Below are 24,471 nucleotides of genomic sequence, written 5' to 3'. Positions count from 1 at the left end.
TAAAATGTATCTATATATTTTTTTTTTTAATATGGCCAAAATTTCAAATATTAGTCAATATATTTGGGAAGAATATTTTTTTAAATATATTTCAAATATATTTTTCTTCCATATGGGAGGGCAGCAGTGGTTAACTTACCAAAAAAGGGAACTCAGCTATGGGGGGACTGTACACAATATTCAGTATATGTAGTGCTACAGAAGACAGAAACTGTTCACATATAGCTGGAGATAGTTAGAGACTTAGGGATATGCTCAGGAGTGGCTGATGTTGCATGAGCCTGATAAAGATCACTGCAATTGCAGCCCCTATTGCCTCTTTAATTGATCAGTTCAAACTGAAACAGTGTGTAGGAGTAAAGCAAGATGCCTAGAGGTTTTTTACAGAGGGTGCAAAAAGAGGGAATTGTAGTTTTACAGTAATAAATTCAGGGCTGGGAATGTGGCACCTATTTTCTTGGCATCTATCTGTCCATCTTTATTTTGCACAAGTCATTTTTGAAAATATTTTCACAAGCAAAGCATACACCTCTTGTACACAGGTTTACCACTACTGCAAATACAAGGAGTGTCTGTACATAATGACAGTATTTAATCCCATCAAATGTCAGGAAGAATTCCTCTAAATCTAGAGTGAACTTACTGACCCAGTGGTCCTGCTAAACGAAGTCCTGCTAAAGGATTAAATGGACTTAAAACGGCACCAACAGCTTTAATCCATATAGGAATGGGCCTTTCATCTGTTGCATTGTCAGGTCTGTCTGGAAATCCCCATGGCTCTACCAAAATAAGGCTTTTTACCCTATAAAAAATAAAAAAAAAGAAAACATTTCACTTAGTTTTCACTGCTGAATGCATTTACATCTACAATTTATGATGGATTACTTGGATAGCAATCTTAAATCACCTCTTTATAGTTTGAAAAAGGAAAAGTTCCACCATTTTTAACTTGGACGTGGCGCTGCCCTACTGTCATGCTTCTGTGCAATATAAGCATTTCAGAGGATATGAAAGACATTCTTAATGGACAAGATGTAGGTTGGTAGGTGGATCATCTCTCAAAAGTCACCAAAGTCTAACCCTTGGTAAGAAACTGAAAATAAATTAGATAGGCACACATGTGATCGGTCTTCGGCTATAAAAGTATCACTTATCTAATACCTGTACTTAAGAAGGATTAACATCTTATATTTTTAAAAAAGGCTAAAAATGTTTTATAGATTTGTTTCCACCCTTAAAGCAGAACTCCGGGCAAACATTTTTCTATTTCACCAAATAGTGGGGCTGTGCCATAACTGCATGGATAAACTGCTCTTTTTTTTCTAAGGGTGAGCAAAAAGCTCACTCACCTGACCCGCCAATCCCCTGTAAAACTGCTCCCCCACGGTCCAGCGGTGGACTGTCCCTGTCTATGTCTTGAGCATGCTGACATCAGGAACAGTCCATTTACAAGACTGATGGACCGCATGTGGGGTCAGGAGCCAGAGGGACTGGTCTTGTGTGGAAAGGATTGGCAGGTCAATTAAAGTGTAGTTTCAGTCCTTTTTGTGTTTATTAAAAGTCAGCAGCTACAAAAACTATAGCTGCTAGCTTTTAATAAACACACACTTACCTGTCCCGGGGTCCAGCGATGTTCTCACCCGCGCTGTCCCTTCTCCCCTTTTTTCCTCCACGGTGCCGGCTTGCGGCTTCACAGCCTGGTGCCCACTGCACATGCGTGAGTTGCACTGCGCTTTCCCAGGAGACTGCGGGAGGGAGGAGGGGGCCGAACTTCCGGCTTGCCGTAGCAAACTGAGCCAGAAGTGGGAGCGGGTACCTTTCAAAACCATGTACCTGCTCCCCCAAAAGGTGCCAAATATAGCAGTGGAGGTGGGGAGGCAAATAAGCAGAGCTTCCACTTTTGAGTGAAACTCCACTTTAAAGTACGGGTGAAACTCGAAAAGTTAGAATATCGTGCAAAAGTTCATTTATTTCAGTAATGCAACTTAAAAGGTAAAACTAATATATGAGATAGTTCAAGCCCTGATTTGTCATAATTGTGATGATTATGGCTTACAGCTCATGAAAACCCCAAATTCACAATCTCAGAAAAATAGAATATTACATGCAATCAATAAAACAAGGATTGTACATAGAACAATATCGGACCTCTGAAAAGCATGCATATGTACTCAGTACTTGGTTTGGGCCCCTTTTGCAGCAATTACTGCCTCAATGCGGCGTGGCATGGAAGCTATCAGCCTGTGGCACTGCTGAGGTGTTATGGAAGACCAGGATGCTTCAATAGCGGCCTTCAGCTCTTCTGCATTGTTTGGTCTCATGTCTCTCATCTTTCTTTTGGTATTGCCCCATAGATTCTCTATGGGGTTCAGGTCAGGCGAGTTTGCTGGCCAAACAAGCACAGTAATCTCATGGTCATTGAACCAGGTTTTGCTGCTTTTGGCAGTGTGGGCAGGTGCCACGTCCTGCTGGAAAATGAAGCATCCCCATAAAGCTCGTCTGTGGAAGGAAGCATGAAGTGCTCCAAAATCTCCTAGTAGACGGCTGTGTTGACCCTGGACTTAATGAAGCACAGTGGACCAACACCAGCAGATGACATGGCTCCCCAAAATCAAGACAGACTGTGGAAACTTCACACTGGACTTCAAGCATCTTGCAGTGTGCGCCTCTCCATTCTTCCTCCATACTCTGGGTCCTTGGTTTCCAAATGAGATGCAAAAGTTGCTCTCATCAGAAAAGAAGACTTTGGACCACTGAGCAACAGACCAGGTCTGTTTTTCTTTAGCCCAGGTAAGACGCTTCTGACATTGTTTGTTGTTCAGCAGCAGCTTGACAAGAGGAATACGGCATTTGAAGCCCATGTCCAGGATCCATCTGTGTGTGGTGGCTCTTGATGCACTGACTCCAGCCTCAGTCCACTCCTTGTGAAAGTCCCCAACACTTTTGAATGGCCTTTTCCTGACAATCCTCTCCACGCTGCGGTCATCCCTGCTGCTTGTACACCTTTTTTTCCACACTTTTCCCTTCCACATAACTTTCTCTTAATGTGCTTTGATACAGCACTTTGGAAACATCCAACTTCTTTTGCAATGACCTTTTGAGGCTTTCCCTCCTTATGGAGGGTGTCAATGATGGTTTTCTGCACAACTGTCAGGTCAGCAGTCTTTCCCATGATTGTGATTCCCAGACTGAGAGACCATTTAAAGGCTCAGGAACCCTTTGCAGGTGTTATGGCTTAATTAGCTGATTAGAGTGGGACACTTTGAGCCTAGAATATTGCACCTTTTCACAATATTCTAATTTTCTGAGATTGTGGATTTGGGGTTTTCATGAGCTGTAAGCCATATTCATCGCAATTATGACAAATCACGGCTTGAACTATCTTGCTTTGCATGTAATGAGTCTATCTCATATATTAGTTTCACCTTTTAAGTTGCATTACTGAAATAAATGAACTTTTGCACGATATTCTAATTTTTTGAGTTTCACCTGTATATCTCCGCTGTCCTCTCCCTTAGCACAAAACAAGCAGTTAACCCATGCAGTACGGACACAGCCCCACTGCACGGGCAAAAAAATGTTTTGCCTGGAGTTCTGCTTATAATGTTGGCATATCTAGGGTCTTTCTATTGATGTGTAGTTGTGCAATGACAAACATGGGGTTGTATGGATTTAAAATCACCCTAGTATGAATGATAATCTGCAGATTTGGAGGCTGCTTCTTATAGTGTGCCGTCTTATGGCAGCATAAAAATAAACTGTAACATAATTATTGCTAAAATAAAATATAAAGCTTTGTCCATTTGTGGTGTCATTCTTTGATGTGTAAAGCTGAAATGGGTTTTGATACCCACCTGGGATACGATCTACATTCTCCATGACTTGTCTGAGCAGTATAGTGGCATGGGCCAGCACTGGCAGCAAAGAAGGCTCCACAAATTGTGATAGGATATTGTTTTCACCATTTTAGTCAAGAAACCTCTTGGTGACTTATGCAGGAAAGCTGCTGCACACAAGTTTATGAATTCATTAACCTCGTATGGCCTTTTTGATGGGATGCAGAAATAATAAAAAGACAGAACTTATGGCAGCAGACAAAGATGGGAGCTCTGATGGAGATTCATTCCCACTGAAATCCATACAGTCATATGTTAGTGGGGACTTTAGTCCAGGACTGTCAACTCAAAAGTAAATACTAGGGAAGTTGATTCTTTAAAACTCCACACAAAAACTTTCATTTAACCTGTTCCTGCCTCCCAGCCCTTTATGAGGTTCTAAATGCCAGGAGGTGGAGGAAGGCATTCCGATCACGTGACTGCTGCAATTACCAGTCACATGATCGGAAAGATCCCGATCGCAAATACGCATTGAGAGCTTTCCAATACCCATTTGTAACTGTGCTGGGAGCGCAAAGGGCGTGTTTATTATGTTTCAATAAAGCCCATCCACCAAGAGGATGTATATATGTGTACCATTGGCGGGAACAGTTTAACCACTTCAAGTCCGGACACTTTCACCCCCTTCCTGACCAGGCCAATTTTCAGCTTTCAGTGCTATCACACTTTGAATGACAATTGCGCGGTCATGCAACACTGTACCCATATGAATTTTTTAGCATTTTTTGAGACAGATAAAACTATTTTAGTGGTTTTACTCACCACTGGGATTTTTTATTTTTTTTGCTATATAAATGAAAAGCATTATGAAAAAAGTGTTTTTCTTATAAAAGTTTGCAAATAAATAATCTTTCTTCATAAATCTTGGCCAAAATGTATTCATCTATATTTTTAGTAAAAAAAAAAAACCCAAATGAGTTTATAACTAAAAATGATAAATTTTTTTAAAAATCTCTCCTACATTTTTTTATATTATTATTATTTTTTTTTTTTTTTAACATACCATTACCCTAGCAGTACAATGTCACCATAGTGACACTGTACTACTTGTGGGGGGTGATACGTTTTTTTTCTTTTTTACTGTTTTTACACTGATTGCTTTTACACCCATAAAAGGTTGTAAAAGCAACCATTTCTCCTTCTCTCTGGCTGCATTCTTGCAGCCATTGAGAAATACTGTGAGGGCTGCGATTGGTCACAGCTTGTCACATGGTACAAGGCTGTTGTGAATAACCTTGTACCATGTGATCTCTGTGATCATTCACAGATTTCACATGTAGTAAGCAATGATGTCAGGAAGTGACATCTTGCTTACTACTGTTCTTGTGATCACTGATTGGCCAATCAGTGATCACATGAATCGGGACCTCACACAGAGGTACCGTACAGAGATCGTTGCTGCGCGTTCCCAAGGAGCGCGCACAGGCAGTGAATGCAGAGGCCGCTTATAAACGCCCACCTGCTGTTGCACTGCTCCCATCCAGCCTCATCACTGTGGTGTATATAGTCTGTGTGGAGAGAAGAGCTGTTGGAGGGACCCAGTTGGTCCACACACAAAAATAATAGGAGGGGGCAGATACAAAGACCACTTTTAAAGGAAACTCCTGCACAGAGACAACATGCAGGAGTTGTTTCAAGCTGGACTACTGCACAAGTCTGGAAGAAATACACACACCTCTTGTATTTAGATAGTATTTTTTTGTAGCCTGATTTAAAAAAAAAAAAAAACTATTGAAAATACTATTCTTTATTAAACAACTTACCTTGAAGGGTATTTCAAAGAGTAAACCGAAGCTAAAAAAGCTCCCAAATTATGCCCCAATAAAATCATATGATCCAATCCCATTGCAATTCTCCAGTCTTCTATAGATTGCACAAACTGCATCTCTGCCTTTTCAGCATCACTTTCAAAGTGAGGTCTGCTACTGCGCCCAAATCCCAAGATGTCAAAAGCATAGACAGTTCTGTTTTGGCAAAGAGATTCAAAATTCAGGGCCCAAAGTCCAACACCTCCTCCAAACCCATGAAGCAACACTAGTGGAGTCTTCTGTGATAGCGGCTGTGTGAAGGACAAGGTCCAGATTTGGTTCCCTCCAGGCAGTAATACATGTTCTTTGTTGTAGGAACTTGTTATACCTGAAAAGTGAAAAATAAATAATTAACACCCTTGCAAAGTGCACAATTTATTTAACATGCAAGTTCACCTTTAAAGAAAAATGAACAACACCCTCCCCACCCCCCTGGTCCCCATAGTACTTACCTCCGTGGGTGATGAACTGTCAATGCCACACAGCCAGTGTAGAGGTCAAGGTATTTGAACACCCACTCCTCTACCTCTTCTTTTTGCAGGGCTTCTGGGACAGATTACAGTAGAGCAGTTAGCTCTAGATTCTGATTGGTTAGCGCCGGCCCAGAACACTGCATTGATCCATCCTGGAAGTGCTGCAGAAAGAACAATGGGGATTTCAAAACCCTGGACTCCTAAACCAGGTGCATGGACACGGACAGCTCATCATCCATGAAGGCAAGCACACCAGGGAGGTAGGGAGGGTGTACAGTGTTCGTTCACCTTCCAAAAAAAACTAGTAATGGATGGGTACTAAGATCAAATCACTGGACCCTATGAGAAACATAAAAGCCTTTAACCTGCCAGTTTGAGCTGTGTTTTAATATATGCAATACTGGGCTACCTGACCCTTCAGAGCAATGAAACAGAACATCACTTTAGAATACCTGGGGGTGATGAAGGGGGGGGGGGGGGTGGTAGTTGAGGAGTTGATGAAGTGAGTGGGAGGCCTTGTGACCCAAGTGGGGTCAATTTGGTTGAAAGGCACTGTGAAGAGGGGAGGAGTGTGAGGTGGGTAGTTGAACGCTGCAGCTGTAGATTGGGTGTTAAACGCTGTAGATTGGGTGTGATGATTTGGGTAGAGAGCACTGTAATGAAGGATGGTAGGCGGTTTGACCAAGAGGGTGGGAACTGGGGGAGCAATGGGTGGAAGGTACTGTGGTAAAGGTGGCCAAGATGTGCATGAACCAGGGGAGTGGCATTTAGGTGGTTAGGAGGGAGGTGACATACACCATGCAGCCTTAGTGTGGGACAGGAGTTCTAGGTCCCCAACGGTTATGATGCTGAATACAGTGACGATGTGCTACGTTTTGCAAAGCTGCCTATACGAAGGTGTACTGACACTATTGCAGAGCTGTCAGCACACATCCGCAGAGTTCTCCATTCATGAAACTGGGAGTAGCACCCTGTCACTGCTTCAGCAATTTAAATAGAAATTCCAGGTATGGATATTTTATACAATAGATAGTTACATCAGTCCATCTTGGACCAATGTAACCATGCAGATACCATACTTGGCCAATGCCCCTGGAAATCTCTGAAATAGACACTGGTACTCCAGTGATCTCCTCTAGTTTCTGGGCCCTTTGCTGAGTGGCTGGGCTGCTGAATTTTGAACACAGGAGGTCGGCTGCTCATTACAGGTATCTTTCAGAGAATGCTTTGTATCTTCTGAATGTATGCAAAGCGATCTCCGATAGAAGGAATTGGAGAGCACAATGACAATAGCCCACCTCTCCACCTCATCCAATCACAGAACACATTCATTCATGCAAAGCATTCTCTCAATGGCGCCTGTGCCAAGTGGCCAACCTCCTGTGTTCAGAATACAGCAGGCCAGATGATCAGCACAAGTCTTGTAATCAAGTAGAGATCACTGGAATAGCGGTGTCTACAGTAGCTACATGCATAGCTACTTAGTTACATTGGTCCAAGCTAGACCTATGTAACTATGCATAAAATATCCATACCTGGAATTCTTTTTTAACAAAGTTGGGCACATAGAAATCCTCAAGGCCCACCCTGTGCATGTATTGGCTGAACACAGCAGCAGCACAGCCTGTTTTTCACATGCTAAGTCATGTGTCATGATTACGGCCCTTTCACACGGGCAGTCTGGTTGGACCCGCTTGTCCGTTTTTCAGATAGATCCAACTGGACCCTTCATTCTTCTCTAAAGGCAGTCAGATGTAAATGGACTAGCATCCATTTACACCCTTCGGCTCAGCCAGGATAGCTCCTGGAAGACTCTGCAAGGCAAAGAAGCCACCTTATAGGTGGAAAATCCAGACACCAGACTTTTAAAGGCACATTACTGTCTAATTTCATTGCTGTCCTCTTGCTATGGAATTGCTGGTGACCAGTTAGTCCTGCTTATTCGATGGTTTGAGTCACTGGCCTGCAACGGGTAGGCATATCTGGAGTTCTGACTTGTTCCTCATGAGTGATGCAAAGCAATAAGAGCAACAACAGCCAGGCAATTATTTTCACTCAGCAATGGCTGCCCCCACACACATTTCCAGTTAGTTTCTTGTTTTCCAGAATTCTCTTTAATGGACATTACTTTTTCCTATTTCAGCATATAAAACTGTATAGCTAATGAGAACCCGCAATGACAGGATGTGTTTTCTGTTAGGGGCTGCACACAAGTCTGACATTTTAATATAAGTAATGAATAAACAAATTAGATAGAAATGAACCCCTTCCCTACTGTCCATCCTGTAAAATCATAAAATCAGCATTTCAGTAACTGAAAAATGAAGAGCTAACATTTTCAGACATGCTTGTTTGGTATCTCTTTTGTTCTCACAGCAGAAAACCTAATCCCCAATCCCCAGGAAACCGTGACCTAAAAAAACCCATTGACCTAAATACCGCTCTTAATGCAATTTCGCAATGTTAACTGTCACAACACATTGACCATGTGCACAGAAATCTGTCCAACCAGTGCAATCAATGTGTCTGAAGTGATCACAGAGTCAATAAAACCCCCCCAGAGCACTACTGATAGAAGTATATGGTTCCATTGATGACCAGCTTTGAAAATGCTATTCACCTTGCTGCCTACAGCTTCAATATTTGTGTCACTGACTTTAAACAAGCATGTGACAAATGCCGGGCAGCACAGTAACTAAATGGTTAGCACCTTGGCAGTACTAGGGTCGCTGGTTCAAATCCCAACCACGGCACCACCTGCCTGGAGTTTGCATGTTCTCCCTGTGCTGCGTGGGTTTCCTCTGGGTACTCCGGTTTCCTCCCACACTGCAAAGACATGCTGGTATGTTCATTGGATCCAATTTAAATTTGATCTAGTATGTGTATGTATGAATGTACGTTAGGGAATTTCGATTGTACGCTCCTTGAGGGTTATAGACTGATGTAAATGTACATTATATACATAAAGTGCTGCGTAAATTGAGGGAACTATTTAATTACCTGTAATAAATAATAATGATAATAAATGTGGTAAGTGAAGTCAAAACTCCTTGTCTGAGTACTTTCTCTGAACCAGCCTTAATAAACGCTAAAGTCAGACAATTAGCATTTTCTAAAAGAAAACAAATCTGCATATCAACGCAGGTTACCTTTAAAAATACTTTTCAATTTCAATCCACTGCTGTTCAACAGTGTACTGCTCTGCATAAATTCATACGCTTAAACAAAACCAATCACTGATAACGGGATTATTAAAGAAGAACTCTACTAAACTTTAATTGGAGCATCTAAGCTAGCCACATAAAATAAATTCAATGTCAGAAACAGAATCCTTTCTGTGAAAAAAATGCCTCAAGTCAAACATTAGTGGAATGATATAAAATAAGAAGAAATTTGTGTAATATACTCTCTCGGTCTCAGGAGGTGGCATGTAAAGACGCAGCAAGTCACCCACTAAGGGTACATTTCCTCCGATGCGTTGAAGTAATGCGCGTGGTACCACAATGTACAGCAGCATAGCAGGTAAGTTAGTTTGTGGCAGTGCTATTCAAGGTGATGGATCTGTATTGCTGCTCACTGATTACTGACACTACCATATGGTCCTCTGTGGTACTGAAAGCGAAGTTCCACCCAAAAGGGGAAGTTCCGCTTTAAAGATTAATCCCCTGCTCCCCATTAAGGATTGGCACCTTTGGGGAGCGGGGGGGTACCCAAATTTGACAGGCACCCACTCCCACTGTGATCGTCTAGGCCAGGGGTGGGCAAACTTTTTGACTTGAGGGCCGCAATGGGTTCATATATTGGACCCGGGGGCCGGACCAAGAGTAGATGAATGATGTGTATGTGTCATCCATAGTAAGTATAGTAATATTCCCCCATAGTAAGCATAGTAATTAATCCCCCATATAGTAATTCATCCCCCATATAGTAATTCATCCCCCATATAGTAATTCATCCCCCATAGTAATTCATCCCCCATAGTAATTCATCCCCCATATAGTAATTCATCCCCCATATAGTAATTCATCCCCCATATAGTAATTCATCCCCCCTATAGTAATTCATCCCCCATATTAATTCATCCCCCATATTAAGTCCCCAAGTCCCCCCTGTGTCAATTCACTTACCTTTGCTCCGCGCGTTCCTCTCGCCGTGTTCCCGCGCCGTTCCGGTGTAGCATGAAAATCTGTCTCCTATGAGGATCTGTCCCCCTCGACTTATCTGCTCATGTGCCAGTTTCAGGCATTAGCAGCCGATCGGCGATCTCCGGCACATGTGCAGATACGTCGAGGGGGACAGATCCTCATAGGAGACAGATTTTCATGCTACACCGGTCTTCAGGGCGGACTGTGAGAGGAGCCTAGCGGGAGCCTAGTTCCGCGGGCCGGATTAAAAGGTCCGCCGGGCCGTATACGGCCCGTGGGCCGTAGTTTGCCCATTGCTGGTCTAGGCAATCAAAAGAGGAAGTTGTCCCCCTACTCTCCCTCCCTGAAGTCTTGTGGGACACGTGACAGGTCCAAGAAGACTACAGGGCCATTCAGGAAGCGCAGCACTGCTCGTGCATGCGCAGTGGACACCCAGCTATGAAGCCGCAAGCTTTGCAAAGATGCTGGTGCCTGGAATACATGACAGGCAGAGGCGGGGGTAACACGGGATCGTGGGACAGGAGAGTGGCTGTTTTTTGAAAGTCAGCAGCTAAAGTTTTTGTAACTGCTGACTTATTTTTTTTTTACAGAGTAAGTGGAACTCCACTTTAAAAGGTCCTTTTCACACAGGGCAGACTCCATTTAGCTCAACAAAGGATCTGTCTGCTGATCTCCTGCTGATTGGAGCAGAGATGGCAGATGGCAGCTCTGTGTCCGCTCAGTTTCTGCAGAGTGAACGCAGACAGAGCCCACTTTGCTCTATGGATGGCCATGTGTAATGGCGTCTGCCATCTGTTTACACCCAACTACCCTCCGATCAAATCTGCTTAGACGGAGGGGGACAGATCCCCTGCCGGACTGGATCAGATTAGAGGTAGGCGGGTGTAAATAGACACAATTGTGTATACACCCGTCAATCCACAGGGGCGAATGGAGAGTCCAATCAGGTTTGCCTGAAAAACTGATTGGACCCTTCGTGTGAAAGAGGCCAGATAAGTCATATCTAAATTTTGGTCCACCGGCAATCCACTCATTTAAAAGGGCTGCCTTAAATCAAGTTAGAATGTATAATGTAAGTGTGTTAAACATACCCAAACGAACTGCCTGGGTGTGAATGGACCCCAAGTTTGTTAAACCGTGCCAAAACACAGGTCAGCAAATGGTCATTGACTTTACTGAAGCAATACATGACAGTTCGGAGGCTGCGTTTGACCTGCTTTGCACTGTGCTGCATTTCCTCATCCTGATGAAGGTGTGCCTGAACTGCAGGCAGAGCAGGTCAAATGCAGCATTTTCATCTTAAAAGCTGCAGTCTCCATTTAAATGCAGCTGTATGCGTTTGAATGGAATAAAACATTCAACATTAACAGCAGCTGACATGAGCTCTTTTTTTAAATCCCTTTCAAGAGGAACAATATTATCAGCACATCCAATAGCCTCTCAAAATTTCTACTTGAATAAACAAGAAGCAAGTCAATGATGCATGCTGCAGTGACGTTTATTGCTTCTTCTCTAAGAGTCAATGGGGCAGTGGACACAGTGGCTGCATGTATAATGGGCATAGAAAAAATAATCTCATTTTGTTGCTTTGTAGCCTGAAATGAAGATAGTTTTTGTTTTATCCAGCTGTATGTACTCAGTGCAACTTATAACATTCAAGTGAAAGATAGAACACCAACATGTCAGAAAATGTTTTTTACAAAAAAATTCAAAAACAGAATCAGTGAGTTGGAAAAAGGATCACCCCTTCCTAAAAATGAATTGTAAACTCAATCAAGTGCATCTAATCACCTTCTTAATGGCTCACAAAGCCATTTGATTTTCAGCTGTGATCAGCTGTGGTCATTTTGATTAGCTCAGCATGAAAAGAGCTTTCCTGGAGCATTTCAGTGCCTGATACTGCAACTGAAGCAAACAATCAACTATGGGTGGCAAAGCACTGTCCCAAGATCTCCAGGATAAAGTTGTGTACAGGCACAAGTCAGGAGATGGATCCAAAAAAATTTCAAAGGCCTAGAAGCACAGTGAAGTCTATTATTAATGTATTTGGTACAACACAGCCCCTCCCTGGATCAGGACATTGCTCCAAACTGGATGAAAGAGCCAGGAGGAAACTGGTCAGAGAGGCTACCAAGAGGCCTACAGCAATTCTGAGGCAGTTGCAGGAATTTATGACAAAGGGTGGTCGCTGCGTGCATGTGACAACAATATCACCAATTCTCCAATGTGGCTTGTATGGGAGGGATGCAAGAAAAAAGCCACTCCTCAAGAAAGGCCACATGCAGTCAGGATAGAGCTTTGCCAAGAACACACCTTGAAGATTCTGAGGCCACATGGAAAAAGGTGTTATGGTCAGATGACACTAACATTGAATTATTTGCTCTCAACACTAAACAATATGTCTTGTGGAAATCCAATACAGCTCACCATCCAAAGAACACCATTCCTACAGTAAAGCATGGAGGTGGCAATCCTGTTATGGGGGTGTTTCTCTGCAGCAGGGACTGGAGCACTTGTCAGGATAGAAGGTTAAATGGATGGGACAAAATACTGTCAAAATCTGCTGTGCTCTGCCAGAAAGTTGCCAATGGGAAGGTTTAGCTTTCAACATGACAATGACCCAAAGCACACAGCCAAAATGACCACACAGTGGTTGAAGAAGAAAAAGGTGAATGTCCTTGCATGGCGTGTGTGTGTATACATACACACACACACACACTCACATTCAATAAAAATATTTTAAAAATCACATTTCTTCATAAATTTAGGCCAAAATGTATTCTGCTACATATGTATTAAGTGTATATTGATTAGTTTGCATAAAAGTCATAGCATCTACAAACTATGGTACATATACTGGAATTTTTTTTATAATGGGACTGCGATATTGCAGTGGACATTTTTACACTGACACTGTGGAAACTAGTGGCACTAATACAGTGATCAGTGCTAAAATATGCATAGATCACTGTACCAATGACACTGGTTGGGAAGGGGTAAACATCTAGGGTAATCAAGGGGTTAAGTGTGTGCCTAGCTATGTGCTTGGTGTACAGTAGGTGGTGCTGGTACAAGGGGAAGTGATGGATCGTGTTCCCAGCTCTGCTCTGACATGCGATCGATCAGTGCCCCCCTTGTCAGAACAAAGCTCTGCCTTTGTAAACATAGGCAGAGCTCTGTTGTTCCTCCCTGCCCATCGATCTGCTGGGGTGCTGGTGAACATCTGTACCCTGAGACTCGGAGATCAGCTTCTGCTGTGAAAGTTCACAGCAGAAGCGATCCGCCAGCAGCATGCCTAGGTGATCGGACCGGAAGTGGGAGCGGGTACCTGTCAAATTCGAGTACCCGCTCCCCCCCGCCCCACAAAGGTGCCAATCCTTAATGGGGAGCGGGGGAGCAGTCCTTAAAGTGGAACTTCCCCTTTTGGGTTGAGCTCCGCTTTAAATACAGCTGGATAAAACAAAAATGGTGTGTCTTAATTTCAGACTGCAAAGCAACAAAATGTCGTTATTTTAAAGGGGGGTGATTCTTTTCTATACTGACTGTATTTATAAGTCTTTATCACACAAGCACACAACAAATGCCAACAGTAATAGATGGTTTCCCACAGTGCAAAAGACTGTTAATTTTACTAGCCTTACTGTTTTTAATGGATTTGAATAACGGGTAATTTTTATACTGGTTATGGAGGCCGATCCATTTGTGCTGCTTTACTGCTACCACTAATTTATCAGCTAGACTGTTTCATCTTTGCACTGCGTGAGCCGCTTTGTTATTTGCAAGGTAATTACTGGAGGCCTGTGGGAGATATAGCAGAGTTTACAAATGTCTTCTTTTATGTTACAAATCCTATTTCTCCATTACCTGTCCACCATATTGGACAACTTCTGGTATAAACGTAAGCAAGGACAACGGTGGCCAGAGCGTCTAGCTCTCCTAATTTTGGCAAGGAGGTCTGATCCTGCCTCCATTCAACATCACTAAGCACAAGTGCGGAGCATAGCTAGTGCTCCTCCTGATACTAGAAATTCCACTCCCTCGTTCATCTTGTGTGCATGTCAATGTTGCCTAGTTCTGGCCATATTCCAGGGTGTTAAGAAGTGTGCTTATCGCTCAATAGTGCACAGCAACAGATTACTGAAGAGATCAGCAGTATCATGCAGGCAATTAGCCACGTCATACAGCCTCTACACCTGTTCCCACATGTTTATCAGACCGCATCCTTATATACATATACAACCAACCAGTCAGAATGTTTTGGAACAACACATTTTTTTAGTTTTTAATGAAATTTAGGCAGTTTAAGCCCAGTGAAAACCCTGAAATCCTATATAAGAACTAAACTGCCAGATGCCAAAACCATGTTAGGAACCAAAAACAAAGTAATATCAATTTCAGGTATAAAAAAGGCTCTATTCAGGGAACAATAGGATACAAACTTTTCTACATTGATGGATGTAAATTACGCATCGAAAGTTGATGCAAACAATTTCTAATTTTGACTTTCATGACTAAGCCCCATAGGCATGGTGTAACGCACTGGGGACGTGGCCTGGACGGAAATGGGCTGCCGCTGCTTTTACCATATGACTCTAAGGTTTTGCCGGTGTGTGCTGTTCAGGGGTTCTCTCTCCTTTCTATACCGGATGTATTGACAGGCTCTTCCCAAGCCAACACCCACAGTGTAAGTTCCTGGACTTGGATAGTTGAACTTGGAGCTGCACCCTTAACTTTATTGGTGCAATTTCTACAATACATTTGTTGGTTACTTACCTACCCTGTCTGTATAAAAGCAGTGGTGAACCAAACTGAAGCATGATTTGGACAATAATACCGGAAGCAGTATATTGCTTTCATACTGGCAATAAAAAAGAAATTAACTGAAGACAGGCATGCCATTATAACTCTTTAAAATGCAGGTGTTCCCTCTAGGGAAATAGCAAAGGAAGCCAGGATGTTGGTGAGTACAGTTTCCTCCTGCATCAAAAGACACTTGGGGAATGGAGGAAACACTGATCAGATAAGGCCTGGGAAGCCAAGGCCACAACAAAATCAGAAAAGTTTCTGAAAGTACTGTAAACAAGTGTATTCAGCTGTTATATATACGCAGTTTAGTTAAAGGCTATGTTCACCTTTAAGAAAAATTAATAAACGTACATATTTTTGTAGGAAACAAAATGTGCATTTTTAATTCCCCCTCCCCCAACAGAGCAGGCAAAGCATTACACCCCTGATCACTGGATCACAGGCTTTCAGTTAGTTAGATAGCTGGAGAAGGTGTCAATGGACTAAGAGTGCTCCTTGCTGCAAAGGCCAGTTATAGGTTGGGGTGGTTGTAATTTGTTTGTACTGTTGGTGAACTGGTGCATCCCTACACCTTTAACCACTTCCCAGAGATACTGCTACAGGGTGGCAGCGGTGCGCAAAATCACACACACAAACAGTTTTGTTTTTCCGGGTAGGGGGTGTGTCCCGGCCGGTGATTACCCGCTGGCACCAGGTGATTACCGAGCATCTCTGACGGGGAGGAGGACTGCTTTCTTTACTAACAGTCCTCCTACCTGTCAGCTTGGGCACACTGCTCTGGATGGCACACAGCACAGCCATCCAGAGCAGTGTGATTACAGTGAAGCCCACACACACCGCCCCCTATGTAAAACACTCCCTGGCTGGGGAGGAAGGGATAACATGAGGTGCGACCAAGTCAGTTACCCCCAGTGTCAGGATGCCCACCGAAGTCCTGCTATAAGTCGCTGATAGCCGCCATTACTAGTGAAAAAAAAAAGAAACAAAAATTCCAGTATCTATACCGCCATTTGTAAACGCTGCAACTTTCACATAAACCAATTAATTTACACGTATTGGGATTTGTTTTTAGCAAAGACATGTAGCAGAATACATTTTGGCGAAATTAGATTTTTTAATTTTCTTTACTGGACATGTTTAATAGCAAAAAGTCAAATATATTGTTTTGTTCTCAAAATTGTTGTTTTGTTTTTTAACAGTGCAAAAAATAAAAATACACAGCCAATCAAATACCACCGAAAGAAAGCTAAATTCGTGGGGAAAAAAATATGTAAATTTCATTTGTGTGCAGCGTTGCATGACCGTGCAATTGTCAGTTAAAGTAACGCAGTGCCGTAATGCAAAAAATGGCCTGGTCAGGAAGGGGGGGGGGGGTAAATCCTCAGAAGGGCAAGTGGTTAAACACTTGCCTACTGAGCACTTAATACCCCCTTCCTGACCAGGCCAATTTTCAGCTTTCAGCGCTGTAGAACTTTAAATGACAATTGCACGGTCATGCAACATTGTACCCATATGAAATTTTTATAATTTTTTTTCACACACAGAGCTTTCTTTTAGTGATATTTAATCACCACAAGTTTTTTTAATTTTTGCACTATAAACACAAAAAGAGCAAAAATTGTGAGGGAAAAAAAAGTTTTTCTTTGTTTCTATTTTAAAATTTTTCAAACAGATAATTTTTCTCCTTCACTGATGTGCATTAATGAGGCTCCACTGATGGGTACTGATGAGGTGGATACGGATAGATAGCACTGATAGGCTGCACTGGTGGGCATTGATTAGGAGGCACTGATATGCAGCAATGATGGTCACTGACGGGCGGCGCTGACTGATGGCACTGATGGGCGCAACTGCTGGGCAGCACTGATAGGTGGCACTGATGGGTAGCACTGCAGGGCACTGATCATCGATCTGCTCTGTGACAGTTGCTGGTTATCGGCAGTAATTTCCTCACATTGTGACAGCATGAGGAAGTGCTGCTGATAACCGGCAACTGTATGTACATGGTGATCTGCTGTGTCATTGGACGCAGCTGATCACGTGGTTAAAGGCCACTGTGATTGGCCTTTTACCTCATCATGTGTCCTTAGGACACAGCGATCACGGAGATCGCCGGGTGCACAATATATGACGCCCTCCCAGAACTGGGTAGCCGCGCTGTAGCTGTCGTTCAGCTATAGCACGGTTACCAAGTGGTTAAGGAGGGGTGAGCTCCCTCCAGACATACCTGCACTTAATCTAACCATTATCATTTATGTGCTCCAACTTTGGAGATTTAGTGAGTTAGGACTGCAGTACATGGGGTGCCTTGACATGGCCTCTGCAGTTTACACATAAATTTGTGCAAACTAAACTCCTTTTACTGTAAACTGTTTTAATTCAGGTTGTTGCCAGCTGGCTGGCAAGTGAGCTGGGAATTTTTGTTTGCTGCTTTTTGAAATGGACTAAGAGTGCCCTGATATGCGTATTTGTAGTGCACTGAGAACAACCAGTTGTGTGTTGCGGTGGCAGACAGGACTTGAAGTTTATAGGGATGCATCAAAATATTGGCGGCCAAAATGTATCGGCCGAAAATAGTGTCATCGGCATTTTGGCAATAGGTAAAAATGTGCCGATAATGGTCGTAGAAAACGCACGATTATACCTGCTATTTTACCATGTTTAAGGTGATTATTTCATAGGTCATGTCATCGACAAAAATGCATCAAAATGCAACTCGTGTGCGTTTTTTGTGTTTTAATGCATTTCAGGGCTGGTTCACACCAATGTAGTTTGCGCTTTGTCCATTTTGCTTTTTTGACGCATTTTTGATGCGGTTTTTTAATGTTTTTTCTTGCCAACTTGTTGTTGGGCAGATTAAAAATGCATCAAAAAAGCAATACATGCATTTTTGCCACATTTCAGGTCTGGTTCATAAAAGTGCAGCTTTCATGTTGTCTGTTTTGCATTTTAGAATGCACGTTATACGCGTTTTTTGATGCATTTTGCATTTTTTTTTATTTTTCTTTTGGCCAACTTGTTGCTGGGCAGATTGAAAAAGCATAAAAACGCAACACCTGTGCGTTTTTTATGCATTTTCAATGCATTTCAGACCTGGTTCACACCAAGTTTGTGTTTTCTCCATTTTGCAGTGCTTTTTGCAGAGCGTTTTTCACGTGTTTTTGATGCATTTTCAATGCATTTCAGGCCTGGTGAACAGCAATGCAGTTTGCATTTTGTCAGTTTTGCATTTTTGCATGCACATTTTTGGCACTTTAAAGCATTTTGTTTTTTTTTAAATTTATTTTGGCCAACTTGTTGCTGAGCAGATTGACAACAAATCAAAAAGGCAACACCGGTGTGTTTTTTATGCGTTCAGGCTTGGTTCACACCAATGAAGTCTGCGTTTTGTCCATTGTGCAGTGCTTTGTGCAGTCTGTTTTGCATTTTTGAAGCGTTTTCTTAAATGTTTTTTGCCAACTTGTTGCTGAGCAGATTAAAAATGCAAAACGCATCAAAAATGCAACACGTGCATTTTTGCTGCATTTTCAATGCATTTCAGGCCTGGTTCAAACCAATGCAGTTTGGTTTTGTCCCGTTTTGTAGTGCGTTTTGGCACGCACTTTTGACACTTTTTTTTTACTGTGTTTTGCGCATAAAAAACGTGGCAGACGCATGAAAACGCGTCAAAAATGCACTACATGGGGCTTCTGCAGCATCTCCATTGAAGTCTATAGAAACAAAATGCAACATTTTGCATTTAAAAAAAGCCCCTGGTCCAAAAACGCAGCAGCGCAAAAAAATCATAGATGTGAACGTGTCCCATAGGAAACCATGCTAAATGGACTATAGTGAATTTCTGCAAAAAATCCCTAGAAAATTGGTGTGAACCAGGCCTCAATGAGGAGGTGCATTTTTTAACTCGCCAAATATACACCACAAATGCAGCAAGAAGGATTTTTAACACCGCAAGGTACTGCAACAAACAAATGTGAAGACATGCATCAAATTTTAAGGGATGCATTTTTCTTGTGCCTTTTTTTTTTTTTTTTTTTTACGCAAAAGCACTGCAAAAACTGCTCACTCTGAAAGCAGCCTATTGGCCAAAAGGTGCTGAAAATAAATTCATATTAATTTAAATTCATGATATTAATTTAAAAGTCAAATATAATACAATTATGTATAAAAAAAAAACAAAAAACTGTGCGTTCGGTTTTCAGCCAAAAGCATCCTGAATTTTCGGTATCGGTCCAAGAATTTTCATTTCAGTGCACCACTAGTAGTTTATTTATTCCCAGACCTCTGTAAATGCATGAAGTGGGGGTGCGGGCAGAGCTCCAGACAGCTTCACCAATTTTAAATGTGACAGTGGCTGTGAGGGAGAGGAACCCCTCTGGGGGTAGGTGATTAGGAACATGTCACTTGTTACACCCTAAATATGGGTGTAACATGTTACTAGCATGTTCCAAAAGCTGAAATTAGCCTTTAAATAAAAATAATTCCATTCCATGAATACATTTTTTGGCAGCACAACAGTCAATATGTACATATTTGAGGTGTGTATACAGCTTTAACTGTAAGGAAGCAAGCTGTCACTGAGTCACTTGTTTCCTTCTGACATCAATGTTCAGCAAAGCTCTGAAGTGTCCTTGGGCTACCAATGTCCGCTGATGTGCTCACTTGCATAGTTGTTAGCCGACTGATTCATAGTAAATAATGTAGTTTGACATGCATGCAGGTATGGGTGAAGAACCTGTTTTGTCACGGCCTTTCTGGACAATCTCAGTTATTCCATTTATGCAGAAACATATTCTTGTGTCAATGTGTCTCACAGCATCAAGTCAGAATCTTCATTTTAAAAAACAAGTCTACCAAAACCATAGGTAAAACAACTTCATTAGGCTGCAATCACATATGGGCGTTCCAAAATGCTCTGCTAAAAAGACAAATCACGGAACCACATTTTCAGGTGCCATTTTAAAGGCAGAATCGTGGCGGTTCTGCTCACGATCCAAAATGCTCATGTGTTTATGGAGCTTGATAGAGGTGATTCCAAAGCCCCACTTAGGATGCACTGCTTGGGGACTGAAACAGGTCAGCTATTAGGCTAGGTTCACACATATGCAGTTTGTGTTAGATCCATTTCTGCAGTGCTTTTTTGCACATGCGTTTGACATTTTTTTTCCCAACTTGTTGCTGGGCAGATTAAAACACAAAGTGTCAAAAACGCATCAAAAATACACTACATGCATTTCTGCAGCATCTGCATTGAAGTCTATTGAACCAAAAATGCAAAGTTTGGCGTTTCAAAAAGTCCCTGATCCTTTCCAAAAAACGCACCGGGTGAAAATGCGGAGATGCGAACGTGTCCCATAGGAAATCATGTTAAATGGACTGCTGTGCGTTTCTGCAAAACGCAATGGAAAACACATAGGTGTGAACACAGACTTAGAGATTATCAGGGCTTTTTTCAATTGGAACTTGGTGGAACTCAGTTCCACCACCTCGGGCTCAGGCCCTCTGCTCCCTGCTCACCACCATCACTTGCAAACACAGAAGTCCGGCTTCGGCATGCAGAGGTAAGCAGCTATGGAAAAAGTGCACCCCTGAACTCTGCACTATGTACATAGCACACCCTGGAACTCTGCACGCTGTGTAACCCCCCCCCCCCAAACTCTGCCCTCTCCACATAATACTCTTCTGGTATTTAATGCCCCTGTAAAACCCTCCCACTGTTAAAATGTAACCACACCCACTATTTGATGTGGCTTGGAGGGGGTGTGTGTCTATGTAATTTTTTTTTTGTGAACCACCCTTAAATATGTCAGAGGCACTAGGGGGTCATGGTGAAGTTCCTGCACCTATTTTCTGAGAAAAAAAAAGCCCTGGACGCTATAGAAAAACTCTTGTTGAGATTACGATTCCTTGCAGATATTCTTTTTAGAAGTTCTTGACCTTTAAGCCCAAGATATATGCCACCCAACCCTCACATTCTATATACCCATTGGTCCACTTCAAGGGTTTGCAATGTCATGTCATCAACTATGCCACAGAAAAAAGCCAGACAAGGAAGGAACAAGCAATACCAGGACTACCTCGTCGTACTTACATGAGGACCATCAGACCTTCTGGCAAAATAGATAGATAGATTTCAAAAACATGGTGAAAAATTCTAAAATTCACATCAACACTGGAGAAGGGTTAATTCCACAGTTCGGTATCACTTACATTTTAGCATTTTCTCTTCAGCCTCCTTTAGTTGAGCCCCAGATGTGGGACACCAGGCTGGGAGCCAGTTAGAAAGCCATCCTGACCTATAACACAGAAAAAAATAATGGAGTATGTTATACATAGTTCATATTTCCTAATGTTACACAATTTCCTAAGGGAACGTTCTCCAAATAAAAACACAACCACCCTTCTAAACACTTACATGTAAAAAAAAAATAAGTCTACATTTTAAGCATGGTGTACAGCAAATTCCTTTTGTTGTATCACACTACAAATTTACAAGTATTTTTTTTTTTACACATATATGTAAAAATGCTATAAAAAGACTAGACATTTATTTTCCTATACAAGAGCTTTTCTAGGCCGGTTTTATATCTGTTGCATATCTTTCAAGTGAAACACGAATAAGGAATTCAAGCACATTCACCTATAAGCAACAATTAAAACCTGGGTCCTCTGTGTATTTTCATTGGTGAACCCAAAGGATACATTCACAGCAGTGATTTAAATTGGTGCAAATTATAATGGCAGGAATCTTCTGATTGGGGCTGTGGTTCTGGAGTGGCTAGGTGCAGCTGCTGGCCCAATTCACTATAATGGCAAGTGGCCGGTGGCTTCAGATCTTCATAGCCAGCGATCATATACGGTGATTGCTCCTGGACACAAAGTTTGACCAGCAGCGATCACCGCAGGTAACTGCTGGCTGGGCGGCAAGCCATGAATAGCTGTGGCTGCCAAGCACTTGTTATTGTAGTGAACAGGGCTGGCAGCCGCACCTAGCCGCTCAGAACCACAGCCCAAATCAGAAGATTCCTGTCGCTACAATTCATACTGTCCTAAATCACCACTGTGAATGTAGCCAAAGTGTCTATAACCAAAAGGTTTTTTTTTTAGTTTTGGTCAGAGTAGGGAAGAATTAGATCCCCTTTTTTGCTGTCTGAAGATATTCTCCTTACTTCTGGTTACAGATAACGTGTCAACAGGACCCCCAGAAGGGACACAGGCAGCAAAAGAAACTCTACAATGGTTCTAGCCCTCACTAAAAAGAAATAATTTTAACTACAGATACATGCCAGGTACCATCCCATCACATACGATAAAGTATTTTACCAGCAGGTAGCACTGCATTTTATTGCTTGTTTTTAGGGAAAGCAGATGAAATGCTCCTTGGTCCTATAAAAAATGCATGAAGCAGTGTTTAATGTTACCAAATCCTGGAAATCCTCTGTAATGTCAACATTTCCATTTCACTATTACAGTGAATGTGTGCATATGTATCAATGTGTGCACCAGCTGCTAATACTAAGCTACCACTTGTTAATGCCAGGTATCTTAGAGTACCTTTTGGCAAGATCCAAGGACCTGGGATCTCGGGTCTGCACACTTGTTGGGGCCCTTATAAGATGTTCTCCCTCACCTTAGTAATTTGTTTTTAGTTGCTTTATATTAAGAATGCAAAAGGAGATACTGGAACAGGCAAAGATGAACAGGAACACCTAAACCTCAAGTGGACAAAGTCAAGGAGGTCTGCTGAAGTGTCCAGGACACACAGTGGTACCTCGGTTTACGAACGCCTCGGTTAACATAATTTTTGGTTTAAAAATGAAAATCCATTAAACATAATTCCTTCGGTTTACAAATTTTTTTCGCAAGTTTCCTCAGGATGCATTGCGCCTTGGAGATTTATAGCGCCACCGCCCCCGTGCATGCTGAAGTCTGTGGGTAGCACGTGGCGTCGATTGTGTAGAGATGTTTTTTAATGCATTCCTATGGGAAACCGCATTTCGGTTTACAAATTTTTTGCAATACGAAACATCCCAGAGAACGCATTAAATTAGTAAACCACTGTATAAGACACCAAGGACTGATTCAGCCCATCGAATTCTACCTATAATTAAAATGTCACTTTTAGATGTACAGACACTAACAAGGGAATGAACACGAGAAAAAAAAAAACACAAGAAAAAGACAAAATGGATTGTGATTGAAAAGCACCAAAATATTCCAATTGGGAATAGCCCTTTGCCCTATATTATACATTTTCTCTCTTCCTATCTGGTGTTTACATGAACAGTGATGTGCATTGTGGCTCAAGATATGCAACTTCATAAACATGTCTTCATATTTTATAACTAGTGCGGAATATGGTTTCACAACAGGTCAAGGACTGTCCTTGTGTTAATGTATGCTGGGCACGCCTAGAACAGATCATGCAACATCACCTGAACCTTACATACTCTCAGACCACTGGCTTCTTACACAAGATGAACTCAAAAGCCTTTATTTATATGAGGGAAGTAGAGAAAAATATGCTCAACTGAAACCAAAAAGGGAAGTTCTGATAGGTGCCTTCTATAAAATATGTAATATACAGGCATACCTCGGTTTACAAACGCCTCGGTTAATGTGATTTTCGGTTTACAAATGAAAATCCATTGAAAATAATGGCTCGATTTACTAAGTTTTTTTGCAATACAAAGTAAGTTTCCCCAAGATGCATTGGGAGGTTTATAGCGCCGGCCCCGTGCCTTTAAAGTGCACTTTATAAATAAGACTTTTTTTCTGACCTCCAGAACATATTAATTGGTTTTCAATGCATTTACAAATTAATTTTTAATCATGTCCGTGTACAGTATTCATGTCTTTAAAGTGCACTTTATAAAGTTTTGAACAGGTAAAATACTATTTTTTTTTACTTTTTTCTGACCTCTGGAACGGATTAATTGGTCTTCAATGTATTCCTATGGGAAACCGCGTTTCGGTTTACAAATTTTTCGCAATACGCAACGTCCCAGAGAACGCATTAAATTGGTACGCTGAGGTATGCCTGTATATAACATTATATTACAATGGATCTTCAGCACCACGTTTCATAGGGAAAGATTAAATCATTACAGGCTTTCATTGCGGTCTTTGTAGCCATCAGGAAGGTTTCCGCTTAGGGCCTGTATTTCTAGGTATGCCTACAAGAAGTAAAAAGAGAACTGGTCCTGCCCAAACAATAAAACATTTGTACTTCTTTTTTTTTTTTTTTTAGTTAAAGCAGGCCTTTTCTCTTTAACTAAAAAGCATATCAGTATGTAGGTTACTGTTTTTCCACTTCCTGGTTGAGTGAGGCACTGGTGATGTAACC

General features: G+C 41.9%; 1 protein-coding gene across 2 annotated transcripts in view; it reads right to left on the bottom strand.

Moving 5' to 3' along the window:
- Positions 1-24,471, bottom strand: part of ABHD5 (abhydrolase domain containing 5, lysophosphatidic acid acyltransferase) — a 63,280-nt gene that overhangs the window by 21,763 nt on the left and 17,046 nt on the right. For both annotated transcript variants that reach the window (XM_089690686.1, XM_089690680.1), the window contains exons 2-4: positions 21,336-21,421; positions 5,660-6,032; positions 648-802 (exon numbers count right to left, since the gene is read on the bottom strand). In XM_089690686.1, the coding sequence (XP_089546812.1) occupies positions 648-802; positions 5,660-6,032; positions 21,336-21,421 (614 nt within the window). The remainder of the gene's footprint in view (positions 1-647; positions 803-5,659; positions 6,033-21,335; positions 21,422-24,471) is intronic.

The sequence above is a fragment of the Staurois parvus genome, unplaced genomic scaffold, assembly GCF_062004578.1.
Source record: "Staurois parvus isolate SC_StPar_1 unplaced genomic scaffold, SC_StPar_1.0 ptg000021l, whole genome shotgun sequence".
Taxonomy (NCBI): Eukaryota; Metazoa; Chordata; class Amphibia; order Anura; family Ranidae; genus Staurois; species Staurois parvus.
Note: the sequence above shows the minus strand (reverse complement) of the source record. Positions and strands in the feature narration are given on the sequence as shown.